General features: G+C 50.1%; 1 protein-coding gene across 8 annotated transcripts in view; it reads right to left on the bottom strand.

Annotated features, from left to right (window-relative positions):
* Nucleotides 1-15,456: 15,456 nt before the first annotated feature.
* Nucleotides 15,457-17,966, bottom strand: part of IFT43 (intraflagellar transport 43) — a 44,825-nt gene continuing 42,315 nt past the window's right edge. For all 8 annotated transcript variants that reach the window (XM_040600549.1, XM_040600551.1, XM_040600553.1 and 5 more), the window contains 3 exons: nt 17,027-17,102; nt 16,617-16,679; nt 15,457-15,795 (listed from right to left, as the gene is read on the bottom strand). In XM_040600549.1, the coding sequence (XP_040456483.1) occupies nt 15,685-15,795; nt 16,617-16,679; nt 17,027-17,102 (250 nt within the window). In that variant the 3' untranslated portion in view covers nt 15,457-15,684. The remainder of the gene's footprint in view (nt 15,796-16,616; nt 16,680-17,026; nt 17,103-17,966) is intronic.

The following is a 17,966-nucleotide window of genomic DNA, read 5'->3' as shown; positions in this document are numbered from 1 at the left end:
TGTTGGGTAGTTCACGTGCTAAGGGAGTGCCTCCTACCCAGCACTCCAAAAAGGTGCTGTGGGATCAAACAATAACGTGTATTTTCTGTCCTGAGCTAGCTGTGCAGACGGGAGAGAGCATGAAAGCAGGCAGGCAGCCGGGAACAGCGAGCAGCAGAGAGGGCAAAGGCAGCACAGGGGCTCGTAAATATAATGTTTTGCTGTTACTTTGGAACGGCAAAGACACGTCCTTGTAGGAGCAAAACTGTACAGATTGCTTCGTTATTTTCAGTCCAATGAAATTAGCTGGCGTGGAGGGAGAATCAGGGGAAACAGAGGGGACAGAGGTTCAGTACCGCCAGGGTGCCCTGTGCTGGGGGCTAGTCCCAAGTCCCCAGTCCCAAGCCTGCTGAGCTGGGTGATGCCGGGAAGTGCCGTGTGGCCAGGCAAACTGGGGGGTCAGTCCTCACAGCCGCAGGAGGCCCCACTGGTGCCTGGATGAGGTCTGGCAGCAGGATCCCACCCGCTCACTGCAGGAGGCTGCGGGAAGCCTCCAGCTCCTGCTGCTGCTTCACAGCTTTGGGATCCCACGGAGCCCTGTGCCTCTCCGGGCCCCTTCCCTGGTCCATGGCCCACACTGCTCCCCTCCCTGGCACGAGAGCGATGACAGCCTCTGCTCACCCCATCCATCCACCCCACGGGCTCTGAAGGAAGCAGCACAGTGACTGCCATGCCCATAGGCACGTTGGTCACTTATTCCCCTACTGCATTTACTGATTTATTTATTTGATGTAGAAGCCTTTGCATGCTCCCCCCACCTCTCGTTTCCTTTCACCATCTGTCCATTCGTTGGGAAATCTGTTCCAGCTGACCTCGAGCTGACCAGAGCTTCCCTCTTCCCTCCATCCTGCCATGGGCTCCTCCAGACGTCCCCAGCTCAGCTCAGGGGCTTTTAGCTGACTATGCAAATGTCGCCCAGCCAGCTGGTGTCTGCCTCCCAGAAACACATGTTCAAAAGCCCCCTGGACAGCCAGGGGGGAGGAGGGGGCAAGTCCCTGTGCCCCGGCCTGGGGGCTGCACAGAGAAAGTTACTTAGGCAGGAATTATTCAACAAACAGATGGGAGGAGGGCAAGAAAGACGGGGAACGGGCGAGCATGAGTGCAGTGCATCTGTGTCTGCCTGTGTAGGTGTGGGTGTACGGGGGTCCCAGGCGAGTGTGTGGGAAGTGCAAACGAAATCGCTGTGTGAGAATGGATGGTGGCAGAAGGAGTGTTTGAGAGAGATGTACAGATCAGGGGAGGATGTTACTGATAGTTTTATGGCATTCTCCTCCTAATGACATCACCTGCAGCATGCGAAAGGGGGTCCAATAGCACAGCATAAAGGAGACACAGCTGTCAGAGGGCCAAACAGCAGGCCCACAGAAACAGCCCCCCAGGAGAGTTACTAAAGCAAGACAAGGCCAGGAGGGCTCATTTAAATTCTTCTAAAAGAGCTTTCTCTTCTCTCCATCACCTAACACATGACTGTCCACCTAAGATCTCTAGGTCTCCATGGAGGAAGAGGGTGGAGATGCTGAAGCTGGGGAGGGATCTGGGACTGAACCAAGAAGAGAGCAGAGGAGCGCTGCCACAGCACCCCACCAGGACTGATAACTGCTGTAGGACGTCCGTGCCCAGCCAGAAAGCCTGGCTTATGCAGCAGCCCAGCTCACCTGAGTACCTGTGCAGGGCACAGCCTCTGACAGTCATTTCCTGAAGTTCTGGCAAGGAACAGGATTAACCTGATGATGCCTGCTAGGTCCTTGCCATGTGTAAAGTGAGAGGAAGGCTCAGAAGGACAACACATCCATAGTGCCTCTGACGGACCTCCTCAGCAGCTCTGCTGCTGCACCCAAAGGCTAATGCATCCTCAGTTTCTCAGGCAGAAAGGAAAAGTTGGCTGTCTGCATGTAATTATACAGGGCTTGGACACTCTCTCCACAAAGTTGAGAAACTCCTTTTATTTACCTCTTTCAGGTGCTCTCCCTCATCTGACTTCAGGTGTCTGGGTATTTACTGGTAACATCTGAGCAGGAGGGCGCCAAGCCACATATCACTGCCTTCTCCAGGCTGAAGACAAAGCAGTATATCAGCTCTTAAAATTTAACAAGGTTCTCCCTTGTAACAGCAATTAAAACTAGAAGAAGCAAAGGTACCTCTCCCCAACCTAAATCTCTCCTGTCACAACTGCAGCTCTGGCCCTCTGCTAAGGACCCCTTGGGCTCCCTGGGAGAAGGCAGGATGGCAGCTCCAGATGTAGCTGACAGATGATGTTCTTCCTGGCCATAGGCAAGAACTGTGAAATGGGGAGCTGCCAGGAGCAGCTTAAGGAAGAAACGCAGAGTGTTTGTGCAAGGGAAACCGGGAGGTTACAACATCGATACACAGCATGGGGAGCTGCTGGACACTGGAGGTGTCTCCTTTGTGTCCTGGCCACAGATGACAATGAAGCCTGTCCCTGAGCCAAGCCTAATGATAAAGTAAATGTACACAGTGTGAAAGAAACCCAGGTAGCACCACATGCTCCTTCCCACTGAGGTTAAAAGACACCGATGAAGGCAACCAGGGCTGAGCTTGTTCCCCAAAATGTACTTGAAGTCTGGGGTAAAGACACCTACTGTTCAAGGGTGGAATGGACTGGTCCTGCTCACATCCCTGTCCATCTCATCTGGATTTAGAGTGGCTCCTGGGCTCTCACTAGGTTTTAGAAAGACCAAAGTGCAATATGTGAATAGATACTGCCATTGCTTAGGTGTGCGCTTGATGTGTTTGGGTTCAGCATGAGAAATAAAAGTGGTGTTGGCATTTGGGTTTTTTACTGAAGAAGAAATTTGGGTTATTTCTGCACTATGGTAAGGCTCAACAGAAGCAAAGCTAAGGGAAATCACAGGGCAGGTCCGCAGACTATATGATCATTGAACCAGATCTTCTTGTTTCATGTACGCTAGATGTTATGTCATAGGTCTTGGTCATCTTTGAGATTATGGGGGAGGTACCTGACAGGCCTAGCTCCTTCAGGATCAGGGGCTTGGGCCAAGGGGAGCGCAGCAGTCCTGCACTGGCTGGTGCACTCTTCAGAGCGGAGACTTGGCAGTGCATGCTTTGGGAACTAGAAGACCAGCTGAATGTTCCTGGACAGTTTGAGAGATATCTTCATCACCAACCTTCTGTAGCCTCTACGGGACCTTTGACCCAACCTCCATGGCAAGCACAGCAGAAGCACGCCACGACAGGCTGACAGGAGCACAAGATAAACAGGCTGCACTGGGTTAGTCCCAAGGGCCATCCAACCCACTGCCCTGCTTCCGACAGGCAGACTGGGAGCAGTATGGGAACAGGGCGAGCATCACTGAGGCTTTAATGTGAAAGAGAGACTGTAACCCACTTCTTCTAGGGCCAAACAAGCATTAACTAAGCACAATATGAAGCCAAAAAGAGCAGAAGTTACTTACACTGTGTGCACCCATTTTCCTCAGTCTTTGGTAGGATCGTTTTGCCTTGTACTGCAGCCCTCTCCTGAGCATCTCCCAACACCATATTTGTTACTACATGGCTTTTCCCTGGTAACTCTGATATCCTGAGATCAGAAGTCACCCACGGAATGGGGCAAGAAGGAAATCACACAGCTGCGTCTACACTAGTGAATTTACCAGGACACAGGCTCTAGCACTGGCACTCTTTGAACGAGGGCAGGCTTCTGGTGGGGCGTGGGTCCCCACAGCTGGTGCCCTCACAGGCAACACACTGCTCCCTGTAAGCGGGACAGAGACCTGGTTGTGCTGCAGTGGGAAAGGCTGGGACATTTCAGCATAAGCCATGCCCCGCAGCTTGAGTTTGCTTGAGTGTGCTTGTACAGGCATAACTGCAGAAGCACATCGAAGGATACCAAAGGGAGCCCGTTTCAAAGAGAAACTCAGAAACTGCAAATCAGTGGAGTGCCCTCCGATGCTCAGGGCTAAGCCAGACCCACCGAGCAAGAGCCAGCACCTGGGCCCGTAAATCCTCAGCCTAACCATAAACCCACAACTCCAGCATTCAGTTTAACACGGACCCAGGGAGCCGTTCTCTCCTCCTGGCTGCCGGCGAGCAGCACTGGCTCGGCCCCACAAGCATCCCAGAGCGGCTGTGCCAGGGAGCCAGCAGCGCTCCCACCACCCCAGCCCAGCCGAGCAGGGTGCGGGGGGCTCCCACCAGGCTCCCCCAGCTCCGCAGGGAGCCTGCGAGGCAGAGCGCACGAGGAGGGGGAGCGGGCTGCCTCTCGTGTCTCCTCTCCCTTTGTATGTACCGCCTGGTACGATTATTAAACGCAAATTACAAAAGATGTGACCCAAACGATCTTTATTTCTTCTTCCACCGAGCGGTGCCTGCAGGGTCTTGATTCTGAATTCCGTTTCAATTACCGATGCCATTTTAACACAAAGCGGCTTCTGTCTGCAATTACCGGCACTGACGGCAGCGCAGAGGCAGCTCTGGTGGCAGAACACAAAAGCCTGGCATCTTCTGCCTGTTTAGAAACTTTCATTTGTCGTGATTAAAGGCAGAAGATGCGTGAGTTGTCTGTCTGCCCAAGTGCACCATACGCCGCACGCGCTCCTTCCCCGTACAGTCCCTGAGAAACCAGCCCTCAGCACTCACCTCCCAGAATCACTCAGGATGATGCTCCAGCCGATATTATGCAGACAGACTGACAGCGTTAACCCCACCGTGCCTTAGCTTAGCGAGGAAACTCTGCTTCTACAAAGCCGAGCAAGCCTGAACCGCAGAGCAGAGACACTGGTACGGGCCGGGGCACAGGGCGGCACAAAGATGAGTGTTTTGCTTTTACACTGCCAAGCTAAAGCGTTAGTTAACAATTTACAAAACACGCAGTCTTCACTTGCAGCTCAAACACAGCCTCGTGTAAGTAGGAGGGTAGGAAATGCTATATATATTACCAGCCCAAATTAACACAAGGAGGGGTGATGAGAAATCCCAGAACCAAATGAAACCAGCAACAGGAGACACACACGTCTGCTGGAGTTGACAATTACCTAAGACAAGAGGGGTTGACACCTGAAATCCATGGGGCACGGACCCATCTTTGCATCTTGTTGCAAAACCAGCAGCTCTACCCGCACAGCATCTTCTGGTTCTCAAGCAGAATTCACAGCAACTGCCGTTTTGACAGCTAAAGTCAAACACAATGGAATTCAAAGAGTACATTTCCATGCAGCGGCTGCACATCACTCCCTGCGGCTGTATCCGAGAGCCCTGCTCTGCCTCGAGCTGGGGCACCGCCTGCATGCTGACCCACCGACAGCCACACACACATCCCCAGGGGCACCCAGGCGCGCGGCCAGGGAGACAGACACCACCTCTCTCTCACCCCATCATCCAGGTTAGCATTTGCTGCTGTTTCTTCAGTATACGTGGCTGTGCCTCTTTGTCCTTCAGCCTCCTCCACAAGCTCATCTTGCTTGCGCATGAGCCTCGAGCTTATTCTCATCTTCTAGACCCTCTCCTTTCTTTCTGTCCAGCCTCCACCAATGACACCTGCTTTGTCCCCCCTCGCTGCTTTTCCCCACACCATCCATAAGATACCAACCATTTTCCACGTGCTCTTTAATGCCGCTGCTCTCAAAGGAGTTTCCACTGACCCAGGCAGAAGTTGATGGCAGGTGCTGCTGGCTGGGGAGGGGTCTGGTTCCCATTTATTTTATTACCCAGTTTGTTCTTTTTCCTCTTGCCTGTTCCTCAATGTGTGGTTTATTTTTCTCAGACGGTGGTTTATTCCTTTCTCCCATACGTTTGTTCGAGCACAAGTGCACAGCACCAAGCCCACGTGAGCATTGCAGCGCACGTGCAGTGCGAGCGCCCAGCTGCAGCAGCCCTGGCCACGCCAAGCCCGCTCGGCTGGCAGAGATTGCTGCATGCCAGGGAAGGCCGTGCTGGGTCTCGGCAGCAGGGGTAGGGGGCTCATGTGCCTCAGCCGGGTTGGTGCGGGCACGGGGAACACCAGCCATGGAGGCTCTGGCTCTCAGAGGTGACACAGTGCCTGGCCAGAGCTCCAGCCCAGATCTGTAGAGGAACCTTTGGGAAGACACGGTCATCCTTCCCCTTTAAAACCCTCCCAGAGCTTGAATGGACAGAATGAGTCTTGAGACTGCCAGCCACAAAATACGACTTAAATAGGTGGTTTGTTGGTCAGCAAAGTGTCCCGCACCCCTTTGCTGCACAACCCCCATTTTCCAACAAGTCCCGGGGACCCCTGGGGCCGCGTGGCCCCACTGGAGAGTGACACAGGGACACTACACTTCACAACCCCAAGTGACAGCACTGGAAAGGTCCCTGCCCCAGCAGTGGCTGATGTCCCAACCCCCGCTGGTCTTCCCCATCCCAGCCGGTGGCGGGGCAGCATGGCTCGTGTGGTCCGGCAGAGCCACCAGCCCCGGCAGCCGGCGGAGGGTGAGGAGGGGGCGATTTACAGCCGTGGTTATTGAGTGGTGTGTGAGCCGTTTGTCACGCTGAGCCCTGGCACCTTGTTCTACCTGTGTTGTGCGTGTTTTATTGGTGTTGAGCAGAGGGAGGCCGGAGCGGAGGGGAGTCTGGGAGGAAAGGCACTCAAGTGAAAAATGAACTGAGCCAAACAGGATTGAGAAAGAGAGAGAGAGAGACATGCAGGGGAAGGGGGTGAAGGGGCCAGATTATAAAACACAAGACAAATGTCCCCACTGGCATCAGGGTTAGGGAAAGAGGGAGAGGGAAGAAATGAGGCGGGGGGGGGGGGGGTGGGGGGAGGTGGGGAGCAGGGGAGGAAAAAGAAAAAGAGAATAAAGACACTGCCTTGTGGCCAGCACTATCCTAGTGGGATCGAGGATGCACATGTAGTCAGAAAAATAATTCTCGGTTTAACAAAGCAAGAAGAGGGGGGTGGGAGTGGAGGAAAGCTACAGATCCAAATGGAAAGTGCCCCAGGGTGTCCAATCTGCTGGGTTTAAAAAAAAAAATATATCATTTTGACTCATCCCCCTCCTTCCCCCACCGGGGAGCTGGCTCCTTCCCTGTCCCCCCAGCCACCACCACCAAAAGGAGTGGGACCAGGGAGAGAGCAGAAGGTCTGTTTAGAATTTCACATCCCTTCCATCCTGCTCCCTCAGTGCTAAACTTTCAAGACAAAAATCATAAAACGAGGTGCTTTGTTGGTGAGGCGGATTCAGAGATCTTCCTGTTAGGAACAAGAAAGGGAAGAGAAAGACAGAGAGTGAGACAGAGAGATAGCTAGATGGAGGGTTGGCTTTGTGCTTGCAACAAGCCACTAAAGGTGCATTTTTAATTAAATTTATACAAAATGTGTCAGTTTTATCTCTATGTTTCAAACCTGACTCTTTTCTATCAAAGTAAAGTATTGATCTTCACTGCCCCGAAGCTACCTGACTGAATTAAACAGAATAAATAGAAGAAGGACTGAAAGGGCTTAGAAACAACTGCAGAGAGGCGAATGTTTAATGGCTCCACAGTCATTTGCTGCAATTAAAAAACAAAACCGTTTAGAGGGGCTGTTAACACCTTGAAGTCTGAAAATCCTCACTTCAAAAAAGCCCCAAAACAGCTTCCAGGCAAAACATTTTAATTGCCATAAATACTTCCAACCTCAGCCATCACTGGTGCGTGTGCACGTTGTACAGACAGACAAACAGATCCCTGGGCCCAACAGGGCAGACCCCACTCAGCTGGTGAGATACAGGTACGTGCTATATGGCACAGAGACACCTCCAGCCAAGGGAAGGTGTGTATCCAGTATGACCCAGGTATATAACTGCTTTTTGTAAGCAAAAAAAACTGTATCTGAGAAGTTAAGGATGGCCGTTTTAGCCCCTCACACGTATTCCAGGTCTGTTTGCCTAATGTGACATCGCCTCTACTGAACATTATTCTCCAAACTGGTCATACTCAATTGCATGCCATGCAAGTCATGGGCCTTACAGAGCTCTCTCGGTGCCTGACTTATGTCACAAGAAGCTGTCACAGACTGTACCACAACCAGTCCCACTCAATTAAGAACTGTGTTGGGGCTGGGGTACCCTAGGTGACAAAAACCTACAGGCCCTGGGACGGACAGAGACAGACAGACAACTTCATTAAAGGCTCTTGGCCATCATGCAACTTAAAAAAAAAGAGAAAAAAACCCAACCCACATTTGCTTGGTTAATCTTAAGGCGATGTGGTACTGTGTGACTTACCAAAGCAAGCCTTTCTGAATGGCCTGTGCATCTCCCAGCATGGAGAAGACTTCCCATCCCTACTTTATAGGCCTCTTCTACTGAGCTCAGCAGAACATCTTGGTTTTGGGGACTCTGCAGAGAGAAATATCAGCAGGCTGAAGAGCCCCATTGGCTTCAGAATTCCAGAGTTTGCACTGGAAAATAGTTAGGCATATTCACAATTCATCCCTTTCCTTTCATCCTATTTCTGGGATGAGGGGAGCAGCCTTGTGGTAGGAAGCTGTTTTTGCAGATGATTACAGTTTCCTATCTCAGCAGGGGCACTACCAGGTGGGCAGTGTGCTGTGCTGTTCCTGGGGAAGGTGTTTTGTACAGTGACTATGAAGTTTTAACTTTGTGTTTTTGAAAATCCGGAAGGAGCTCTATAGCCTGAAACCAGGTTCTCCTTGAAATATCAAAATAAGCACCTACACTGACCTTGTGCAACATTTCAGTTAGTTAGTGAAGTCATGCGGCTGTGGCACTGCACGGATGCTTGGAGGGGTTGGATTTGGTTCCTAGCTGTGTCACAGTCTCACCATAGGACCCTGGAGAACTTGCGTTATTGGCCCATGACTCTGGTCCCTGTGTACGAAATGAAGAGGATCCAGCCCCCTTCACACAGGCACAGACAGGGTCTGAAGTCCTCAGCAGCATGGGTTTGAAAGCCATGGAAGTGAGTGAGAGTATCTCTACAAGGCATAGAGCAAAACAGAGGGGCAATAGCAGAAATGGTTTTAAAAGAACCTTTTAGAAGATCCCTGAAGAAGAGGAGTCACAGCACTCAGCTGGGCCAATCCAGGCTGCTTCTCATCCCTCTGGGTTGGATGGAGTTTGCAATCTGGACCAGCTTTGAGTGAGCTCGGGTAGAGCCACAACCACCTGAACTATTATCACCCATTTATTTATCAGGTTGATTCACCAAGCCGCACAGCCATCTGTACTGGCTTAACCCTGCAGACCATGGGGAGCCACAACTTAACTCCAGTTTGGCTGTGGAGCTTGAAGCACTGAGAAGGTTGCTCCACTTGGACCAAATTCTTTGACGGTTTCCCAAGCCACTGTTCTGGCATTGCGGGTGGTTCTGCTGCTCAAGGTAACGATCGAAGCAAGGCTTCAGCCAATCACACAGGCTGCAAGCCCATCTTTTTTAGCTGACGCAAAACATCGCACTATACCAAAACCGGTGTCCCTCACCATTTCAGGGCCAAAAACCATTCTGAGAATTTTCCTTACTTGGACACGAAGGGGGGAGTGATTTCTGCTGAAGGAGCACGGTCAGATAAGAAAAGCTCAGACCAGCTATTAGTGTGTCAGTTCAGGCAAGTGAACCCATCTTTCCCATCTTTCAAACATTTTGTTCAACATTAAGTAATGATGAAAAGACCTCCCGTGAGCAGCAGGACATTTCACATGGAAGCAACAGCACGAATGTCGCCACGCACAATTCTTGCCTGTTGTTGTTACAGAATCACGTTTTTAAAAGATCCGCTAAACCACGCACATGGGTTTGTATTGCTGCAGCTCCCTCACCAACATCTGAACTGCAGGTTAACGTTCATCCCAGTCAGCTGAAATGCTCAAAAGCAACAGAAGCACAGGGACAGAAGCCAGCACAGCTCTGCTTGACAGGATTTCAGAGCTACGCTCCCGCTTGAGCATCAGGAAGTTGTGCCCTATACCCTTCCTGGGCCCGCAGCCTCTCAGGGGTGAAACAGCCCTACAAATCTGAGCCAGTTGCCATATTCTGTAGCAGAGGGTACATACGCATTCAGTCAACACTGCAACTTGTGCATCTGAAATGAACCGTTTGGGAACCGAAGATTATGCATTTTCAGTGCTAAGGTTGAATACTCCTGCTGCTTACAGCCAAGCTCCTGCTGCTGCACTTCAGAGCGTTTTGCTTTGTTACGGACCCCTGATTAACACTTTCTAAGCATTTCAGCCCACACTCCAGTCACTTCACAGATTGCAATGAATGCAGATTTGAGTTTATGGGTTCATAAAAGTGTGAATTAGCACAACAATTTTCCCCCAGCCTATTTGCACAGCCCTTCCTCGAGTGACCTGTCCCTTCAGACAACACAAATATTTCAGCTCAAGCGAACTGCCCAGCGAGGCATTTTTTAAGAGACTAGAATGAGATCTGTGGCCCCAGGAAGCAATGCCTGTGGGAGCACAAAGCAGGAGCATCACTGTGAAGCCCAGCGCTTGCATCTCCTGGCAACATTATAAAGCGCTGAGAAGCAAACTCCTTTAGCCCCTGTAGGAGCTACAGTGATCCCAGCAGCGCTGGCAGTGCCACTGGCACAGGCTCCGAGCCTGGCACTGCTGTTGCCACCCATGCTAAGCAGAGAGGGGTGAGCAGACCTCCCCTGCCTGTCTTGTGCTGGTGCCTTGTGCACAGCCCTGTAATACACGGGGTCAGACACAGAGACCCCAAGATGAGCACCTCACAGCACCCCAGTGCTGTGCTTCTCCAGATACATGCGCCTTAATCTCATCCAGCCTCTACTCTGACATCCCATATCTTCGGGCTGTGGAAAACACTGTCACCCAGTAATCTGCCCCTTTTCCTGCTCTCTGCATATCACTGGTGTGATCAGTCCTATCTCCGCACGGAGGAGGGGCTGGCTTACCAAATTCTTTAATTAAAAGAAAAAGGATCAGGTTTATTCCAGATAAGCAGGCAGGATTAAAATAGACAGAAAGAATAGACAAGGGGCAGCTGTCAACACTCCAGCCGATCCAGCGTGATTATTAATAACGATAAGCAGGAGAAGAGGGCTAATAAAAGGATAATGAAGTGGTCCTGAAAGTGACAGGAGATGGAGCCCGATAAGAGGGCCCATGGCCTGGAGCTGCTCTGGCCCCAGCAAGGTCTGCGCAGAGCAGCCTGCTGGGGCAGACTCAGGCGGAGGGGCACTAGAAGGAAATGTTTCATCTCCCTAGGGACCACAGCAGAGAGACTAATGGGCTCAAGAGCTCTGGACATCCACACCGTGCAGCACTCGTGACTGAATCAATTGGGATGCTTCCCAGGCTGTAGCCGCAAGGAGTGCGCACCATTCCCCTAGATAAAGCATGGCTCTGGGAGGAATGGTCTCACCAGGGCAGCTGATCGTGGATCCTTTGTGGTGCCCCACAGCTGGGACCCTGACTCGGCCCTCACTCAGCACTGCACAGTGCCAGCACAGCCCAGGACTGGGATGAAAGGCAGCGCAAGCAGGAGAAACTGCTGAGGTGGTGTAGCAGTGGCTGGGAGAGCACAGAAACAGTGGCAGGGATCCCTGCCCTGCCTGGGGATCACCCACTGCTCTGGTTTCTCCTGGCTCTGTCAACTGTCCAGGCCAGGAAAGTGTCCCATATCCCCAGCAGGTGTCCAAAAAGGTGGAAGAATGTGGCTGAAGAAAGAGCAATCAGCAGAGAGTTGCCTCTGGGTGCCCTTTCCCAAGGGAAAGCTCACACGCAGAGCATGAAGCACAGGCAAAGATCGCTGCAGCCTAGAAACAACACGGTGCACCCACCTGCACTAGCTGGATACAACTGGCCGTGGCACGGGTCGGTTGAGGGGAAATAAGGTGTGGAACGTTACTTCCTGAGAGCCATTAAACAGAGAGTGAAATCCCACCGAACAGCAAATACATCCTCTGTCCTCTCTGTAAAGGAAAGGACCAAATCATCTGCAGAGATGCAGTGGGAAGGAAGGCAGAGGGAGACTGAGGAGCCAGAGCCTCCCAGCAAGCCCCAGAAGCAGTCAGATGGCTGGAGCAGGGAGTACTTGGTCAGGGAAACCTGTGGGAGGAATTAAGGCTGACTGGGACCACCTGGATTAGCTTCCATTTGCGCTGGCCTCCTCTGTCCAAACATCCCCTTCTCCCTCCCGAGTCTAAAGCACGTCTCCTCCATCAGAGGGAGGAAGATTCTGGCCACGGGCTGTGACATGCCACCCAGGCCACCGGCGCGGCCGCGATGCCCCAGCGCTCAGCCACGGGCAGGCGGTGAGCAGGGCCCGAGGGGGGAGCGGGGAATACGGGCTCTGGCTCGCGCTGCCTGGCGCTGCGCTCCCGCCACTCCGGGTCACCGCGGCAGATGCTGGGAGCATATGCCATGAATTAATTCCACTTTCCCTGAGATGCTTCAGCGAGAGGCACAGTGGTGCCTTTCCAACTTATTAACATAGGAGCTCCCCGCCACCTCCCATCACTTTGTCACACTTAATAAAACAGCCAGCCAGAGTCCCTTTAAGAGGCTTTTTAATGGAAAGTTGCTGGGTCTGGCTTTTCTTCAGCTTTTATTTTCTACATTTTTTCCCAGTGCTGCATATCCTGCCTCAGCCCCAACATCCCACCACCGCTGACAAACTGCACTCTAGTAAGGCACCTCCACCAAGAAAGTCTATATTGTATCTATTATCCTAAGCAAACCCAGAGATTCCTAAAACCGATAGGACCTAGAACTAATTTTTCCTTCGTGCACTTCTTCTACTTCATCTGTGATGAGGCTTGCCATTTGCCCGGGTAGTCTATTGAGCTCTGAGCCTGCAAGAGGCTATCTGCGGGTAGATATTGACACCCGTTCCAGAATCCCAGCGAGTCCACGGGCAGACGCCCCCGATCAGCTCACTGAGCTAAACACGCTGCTGACAGCACACACGTCGATGGGTTTGCAGCTCTCCCTCAGCAATGCATGAACAGAGCAGAACAAAGAGTAAGCAGGATGCAAGACTCCCTGCGCAGAATTGCTGTCTTTGAATCGAAGATGGGAAACACTATGTATATGAAAACCATGTTTGAATTGGGAACTTGAGGTTCTTTGTTTCTCAGCCCGATTCTGCCACAGATTCGTTGTGTGGCCCCGGGCACACCACTGCACCTTGCTGTACCCCTCTGTGACACAGGCCTGTGGAGGTGGACAAGGGATTACTGCTCTATTCCTTGGCTAGGCGCAGCCTGCAGGGCTGACCCGAGTTCCTAGGAACCGGGTGCACTGTTCTGAAAACTGCTCTCACTTCTCACCTCACCTGAGGATCAAGCAGAGCTACACCTTCGCAGGCTACAAGAAAAAAACATACACCTGCCATTTCTTCCTTTGCATGCCCTTTCCACGAGACTTCTCAGAAATGCGGGTTCCTGAGGCAGTTCTGTCACAGCCAATACACACTGGTGCATCACCACGAGCTGGCCTGGGCATGCAAAAGCACCTCATCATTTCTGTTAGCAAGGAGAGTAACAGGAACAGGTTCTCCTCTGAAAGCATCAGGACTTGAGAGAGTTGAAGGAACAGGTCTCAGTCACCTTCCCAGCGCTGCAACCAAAAGACAACTGTGGAAGGAAGGTGGGTGGGAACAGCTTGCTGGAGGAAGGCCAGCAGCCAGGCACTCACCTCCCCTCCTCCAGCTGGGGAAGGAATTGGAAAGACATGGAAACAAGTCTCAGTCTATTAAGTTTATTGAAGGAAATTAAAGAGACAACTTGATCACAGTGCACATAAATACTGAAGCAAGGAGAAAATATCTGACAGCGTGGCTTAACTGGGAAGGTGAAAGCATAAGGAGGCTCAGGGAACTGAAGATGAAATTCCAAAACTGATTCTAGAAATAAAGCTGATTTCGAACCATAAGGTCAATTACCTATTAAAAAAACTAACCAGGGAAGACTTCAAACATACTGTCTGCCTTTCTAAAAGACAGGCAAAGCACAGCCACATCTCACTGTGCTCTGCCATGGCCTGTATTACAGCAGGTCAGACTAAAGGATCAAAGCCACCTCTTCCTGCCTTAAAATAGATGAGGTTGTGATTTTTTTCAAGCCCTACTCTCAAACTCTGCCTGGGTGTTTGCTGGGCTCAGGCCTGGCACACACCCCTCCCGCTCCAGAGCATCCTTGCCCAGGGCCCCAGGCCAGAAGGGGTAGCAAAAGGCACCTGGTTTTTCCCCTCTCAGACTGGCATGTTGGGTTTGTCCAACTTACTAAATTATTTTAGTTTGCTGAATTTAGTTTTTTTCCCTGGAATGCAGGAAACTTTCTAAATTCTCTTTGGCCAAGAACCATGGGTATCACAGAAAAATAGATGCTAGCTCATCTGGGAAGTTTCTGTTCATAGCAAAACAAGTTTCTCTGCTTGGAGAAAGACTTCAGGATTATCCCACACACGTTGCCTCCCAAGCTTGTCTCCCTAGTTTTCTAGTTATAGGGGAGATTTCTTGGTCATAAAAAACATAGCATCTCCTTGAGACAGATGAGCCTCCCCTTATTTTGATGCCCCCAGACAGGAACCCAATTGCTTATCTCTCATTGGCAGAATTTTTTGGCATATCGATTCTAATCTGATATTTTGCAAAGTACCGAATTCACACAGAGTTATTTGACCTGTCCTGCTGTCAGTACAAGAGTGGGAATGCAGTGCTCTATTAGACCGCCCAAACAAGTTAAGAAAAGCAGCACAGCAAGCTTTCCTTGCAGCACCTGCACTGCCCCCCAGAAGTATACAGCAAGATTCTCCACGGGGACAAGGCTTTGAAGGACATTGGTTTAGAAGTAATGCTACTGTTTCCTGCCAATAATGACCACGGTTCTATGGGGATAAGGCATTAACAGCTAAATGGGTTTTTCTTTAGATGACAATAACAGTGGGTTACTTGGTTCCAAGGAGACACCCACCAGGGAGTTACCTTGTTTCAGAGCAGCAGGCTCCAGTCTTTCACACACGTGGAATAAACAGTATTTTCTTTGCAACCTACCTATTGCCTGAAGCTATCTCCATTCAGGCTGTGATCTCATCTGATTGCAAAAGCTAAGCGAGGTTAGGCCTGGTCAAAACTTAGCTGGGAAACCTCAAGGGAGAAAAGAGATGCTGTAAGAAGTGGTGTTGGCAGTTTAATAGGTGATGCTGCTTCCTCTGAGTCAATACAGAGGTAATGTTCCAGGAGAGAGGTTAAACTAGCAGGGGGTGGCTGGAGGCTGCTGGATGAAATGTAAAATGGATATCCTGACGACTCACGGCATCTGTTGCGAGGGCAATGTAGGTAATCTTGATGTCCTAGGCAAACAAATTGTAGCAGCATAAGCTTCTTTGATAGCCATCGCTGAAAACCACACTCCATTGTAAGACAGTTCACTCCAGAAAGGCTGCATTTTGGCAAAGGAAAGATCAACCATTGCAGTTATCTGTAAAGATGCTAGTGAGGTGGAAGTGACTATTCGTAAGTAAATACTTTATTGTGTTTAGAATTCTTAATCTCTTTTGAGAAAACAATTATTATTACAAAATACCAAAAACTTCTCCAGAGTCACTTTTCCTATGAAGCAAGGTCCTATTTATTTTCATGTCTAAAAAAATTCTCAAATACAAACAAGCAAACAGCAAAGTGCTAAACTATTTACAGGGGATGCATGTATAAGATGTCTGGTGTGCCAGTGCTCTAGTGCAGACTGAGGTGCTCCTCTCTCTCAGATTGTCCCAGGTCCCACTCAGTCACTAGTTCTGAGGACACCTCTGTGAAGAGATGGTCCCAATCCCAGCTGACATCATCCTACCAGGAGGAAAAAGACAAACATGCTGAAACGTTACTGGTGACACCCAAAGGTCTCTGAATGATGCCAAATATTCAAGATGAACAGCAAAGACAGAAATTAAATGGCAACTTCCCCAGCCAGGGAAGCCCCAGATCCAGTTGGCTAGGACAGGAATCCTAGCCAGAATGAAATGTGAATCCCTGCTACAATTTCAAGATGTTGACAGAATTATTCATGTTCCAAAATTCCATAAAGGACACAGTTTTTGATACCTGTTAATCTTAGATACTCCCAAGCATGGAGTACAGAGGAGCCATAAAAACATTCCACCTTTCTTCACTTCTGCTGAAGCATCTGCAGTTCTGAGCTGCCGAGATCCTTTGCTGCAAGTCCTGACCTCTTGCCTGCCCAGTTGTATTGAGACTGTTCTGTCCTGCTTTAAAACATGCCCCTGCCCAAACCCCAAATGCTTTCTGCCTTTGTCCCTCTGTACCATCCTGTAGAACCACCTGGAGCTCATGGTGGCTACCAAAAGCTAATACGTAACAGAGCACTGTTTCTGCAGGGATCTGTGACAGCGCTAGATCCTTCACATTTTCCTTACTAGCTCTTTCATGCTGAAGGGGGCCAATCACAGTGATGCCATAACACCACACAGAGAAAGCCCTACAAATCTTTAAAATAATCTGCTGGGGAAGTCAAACCTCCATCAGCTTGGACAAACTACCTCCTCACCTCTCTCCTCTGCCCCACTGACAAAAGGCTTACTTTCCAAGTGCAGTCTGAGACACATAAGAAACTTTTGCCTTTTTGGTGTTCCCACAAAAGACAGACTCACCTCTCGTAGTTCATGCTCTGGAGCCAAAACTTTGGTGAGAAGCTTCAGGTCAATCTCTCCATCCTATGAACACAAGTCACAAGTCTTACAGACAGCGAGAAAGTGGACACCATCATTTCACCAGGTAGGTCTTGCTAGAAATAGGCACATTTGCCTTACAAAGGAAATACACTTTGTCCAGGACAACAGCAGGAGCCTCATCTGAGCAGCAGACACCATACTCACAGTATTTACAGACACAAACAAGCAAGAAAGCCACACTGCACAGAGGAACAGATTAGCAGGCACGTTGCAAATTGTTTGTATGATAGGGCCATGCATTTTATGCATCTGAGTATCCCTGCAGAGGATGACCGGAGCTTGGAAGGAGAAGGAGTCACATCGGTCACCCCATAGCCATATCTACTTACCAGAGTTTGAAAGGCAGCATACTTCATTAGATCTTTGTCCAGGTCATGGTAGGTCAGCACCCGGTTCACCTGCACACTGCAACCAGAAAGGGTCAACAGACAAGCCTGGGTAAGCGTGGAAGCACATCTAAGGAGAAGGGTGGCATGAACAGTAGTCTGGTGACACCTATCTTGAGTGTCCACATCACCCATGTGGACTCTTTGAGATGGACGTCCCTGGACAGAAGCACATCTCATTCAGCAAACGAACAGGCACTGACAAATTTGCGTGCCAGGTTGTGCGTGTGCGTAAAAATAAGATGTGGAGCAACCACAGACTCCCTCAGAGAAGCCAGCATGGCAGAGAGAAGAGCCACAGACTAGCCACAAGGGCCAGGAAGAAAACCGGAACGTAGTGAGCGTTCAAACAGCCCCAGTGCCGTAGCTAAGCCCCACCGTACAAGCTACAGAACAGTAGGGACTTGGTGACTTCCATGTCCGAGCCACAGCTATCCAATACAATTTCTTAAAATGTAGCCTTCAAAAAGAAACACAGTGTAGTGGGTAAAATACTGTTGTGCCACACTCCCCTTCATAGGTGATGTAATACTACAGAAAAGACCTATATTAATTTAATTTCTGTTTTGTGTTTGTCCATGAAAATCACTTGTCTTTTCTGTTGCAGGGAGACTATGGACACAGGAGGTACAGATGGGATTATAAAAAAGAGGAAATAAAGAAATGAACACTGGTGAGAAACAAAGCAATTTTAAATTTACTAAGAAATGACACTTTAAATTTTTGTTAACAGCTATTTAATTACAATAACTACTCCATACTTGTGAGAGAGGCATCTGTGGTCAGGAGTAAAATATCCCACCTCCCCAGATAAGGGCCAACAGAAATCCCAGTCTGTGATCTTGTCAATAAGCCCAACAGAGGAAAGAAGACTTTCTTGATA

This window comes from Falco naumanni, chromosome 7, assembly GCF_017639655.2.
Source record: "Falco naumanni isolate bFalNau1 chromosome 7, bFalNau1.pat, whole genome shotgun sequence".
Classification (NCBI taxonomy): Eukaryota; Metazoa; Chordata; class Aves; order Falconiformes; family Falconidae; genus Falco; species Falco naumanni.
The sequence above is the reverse complement of the archived record's forward strand: the minus strand, read 5'-3'. Positions and strand labels throughout refer to the sequence as shown.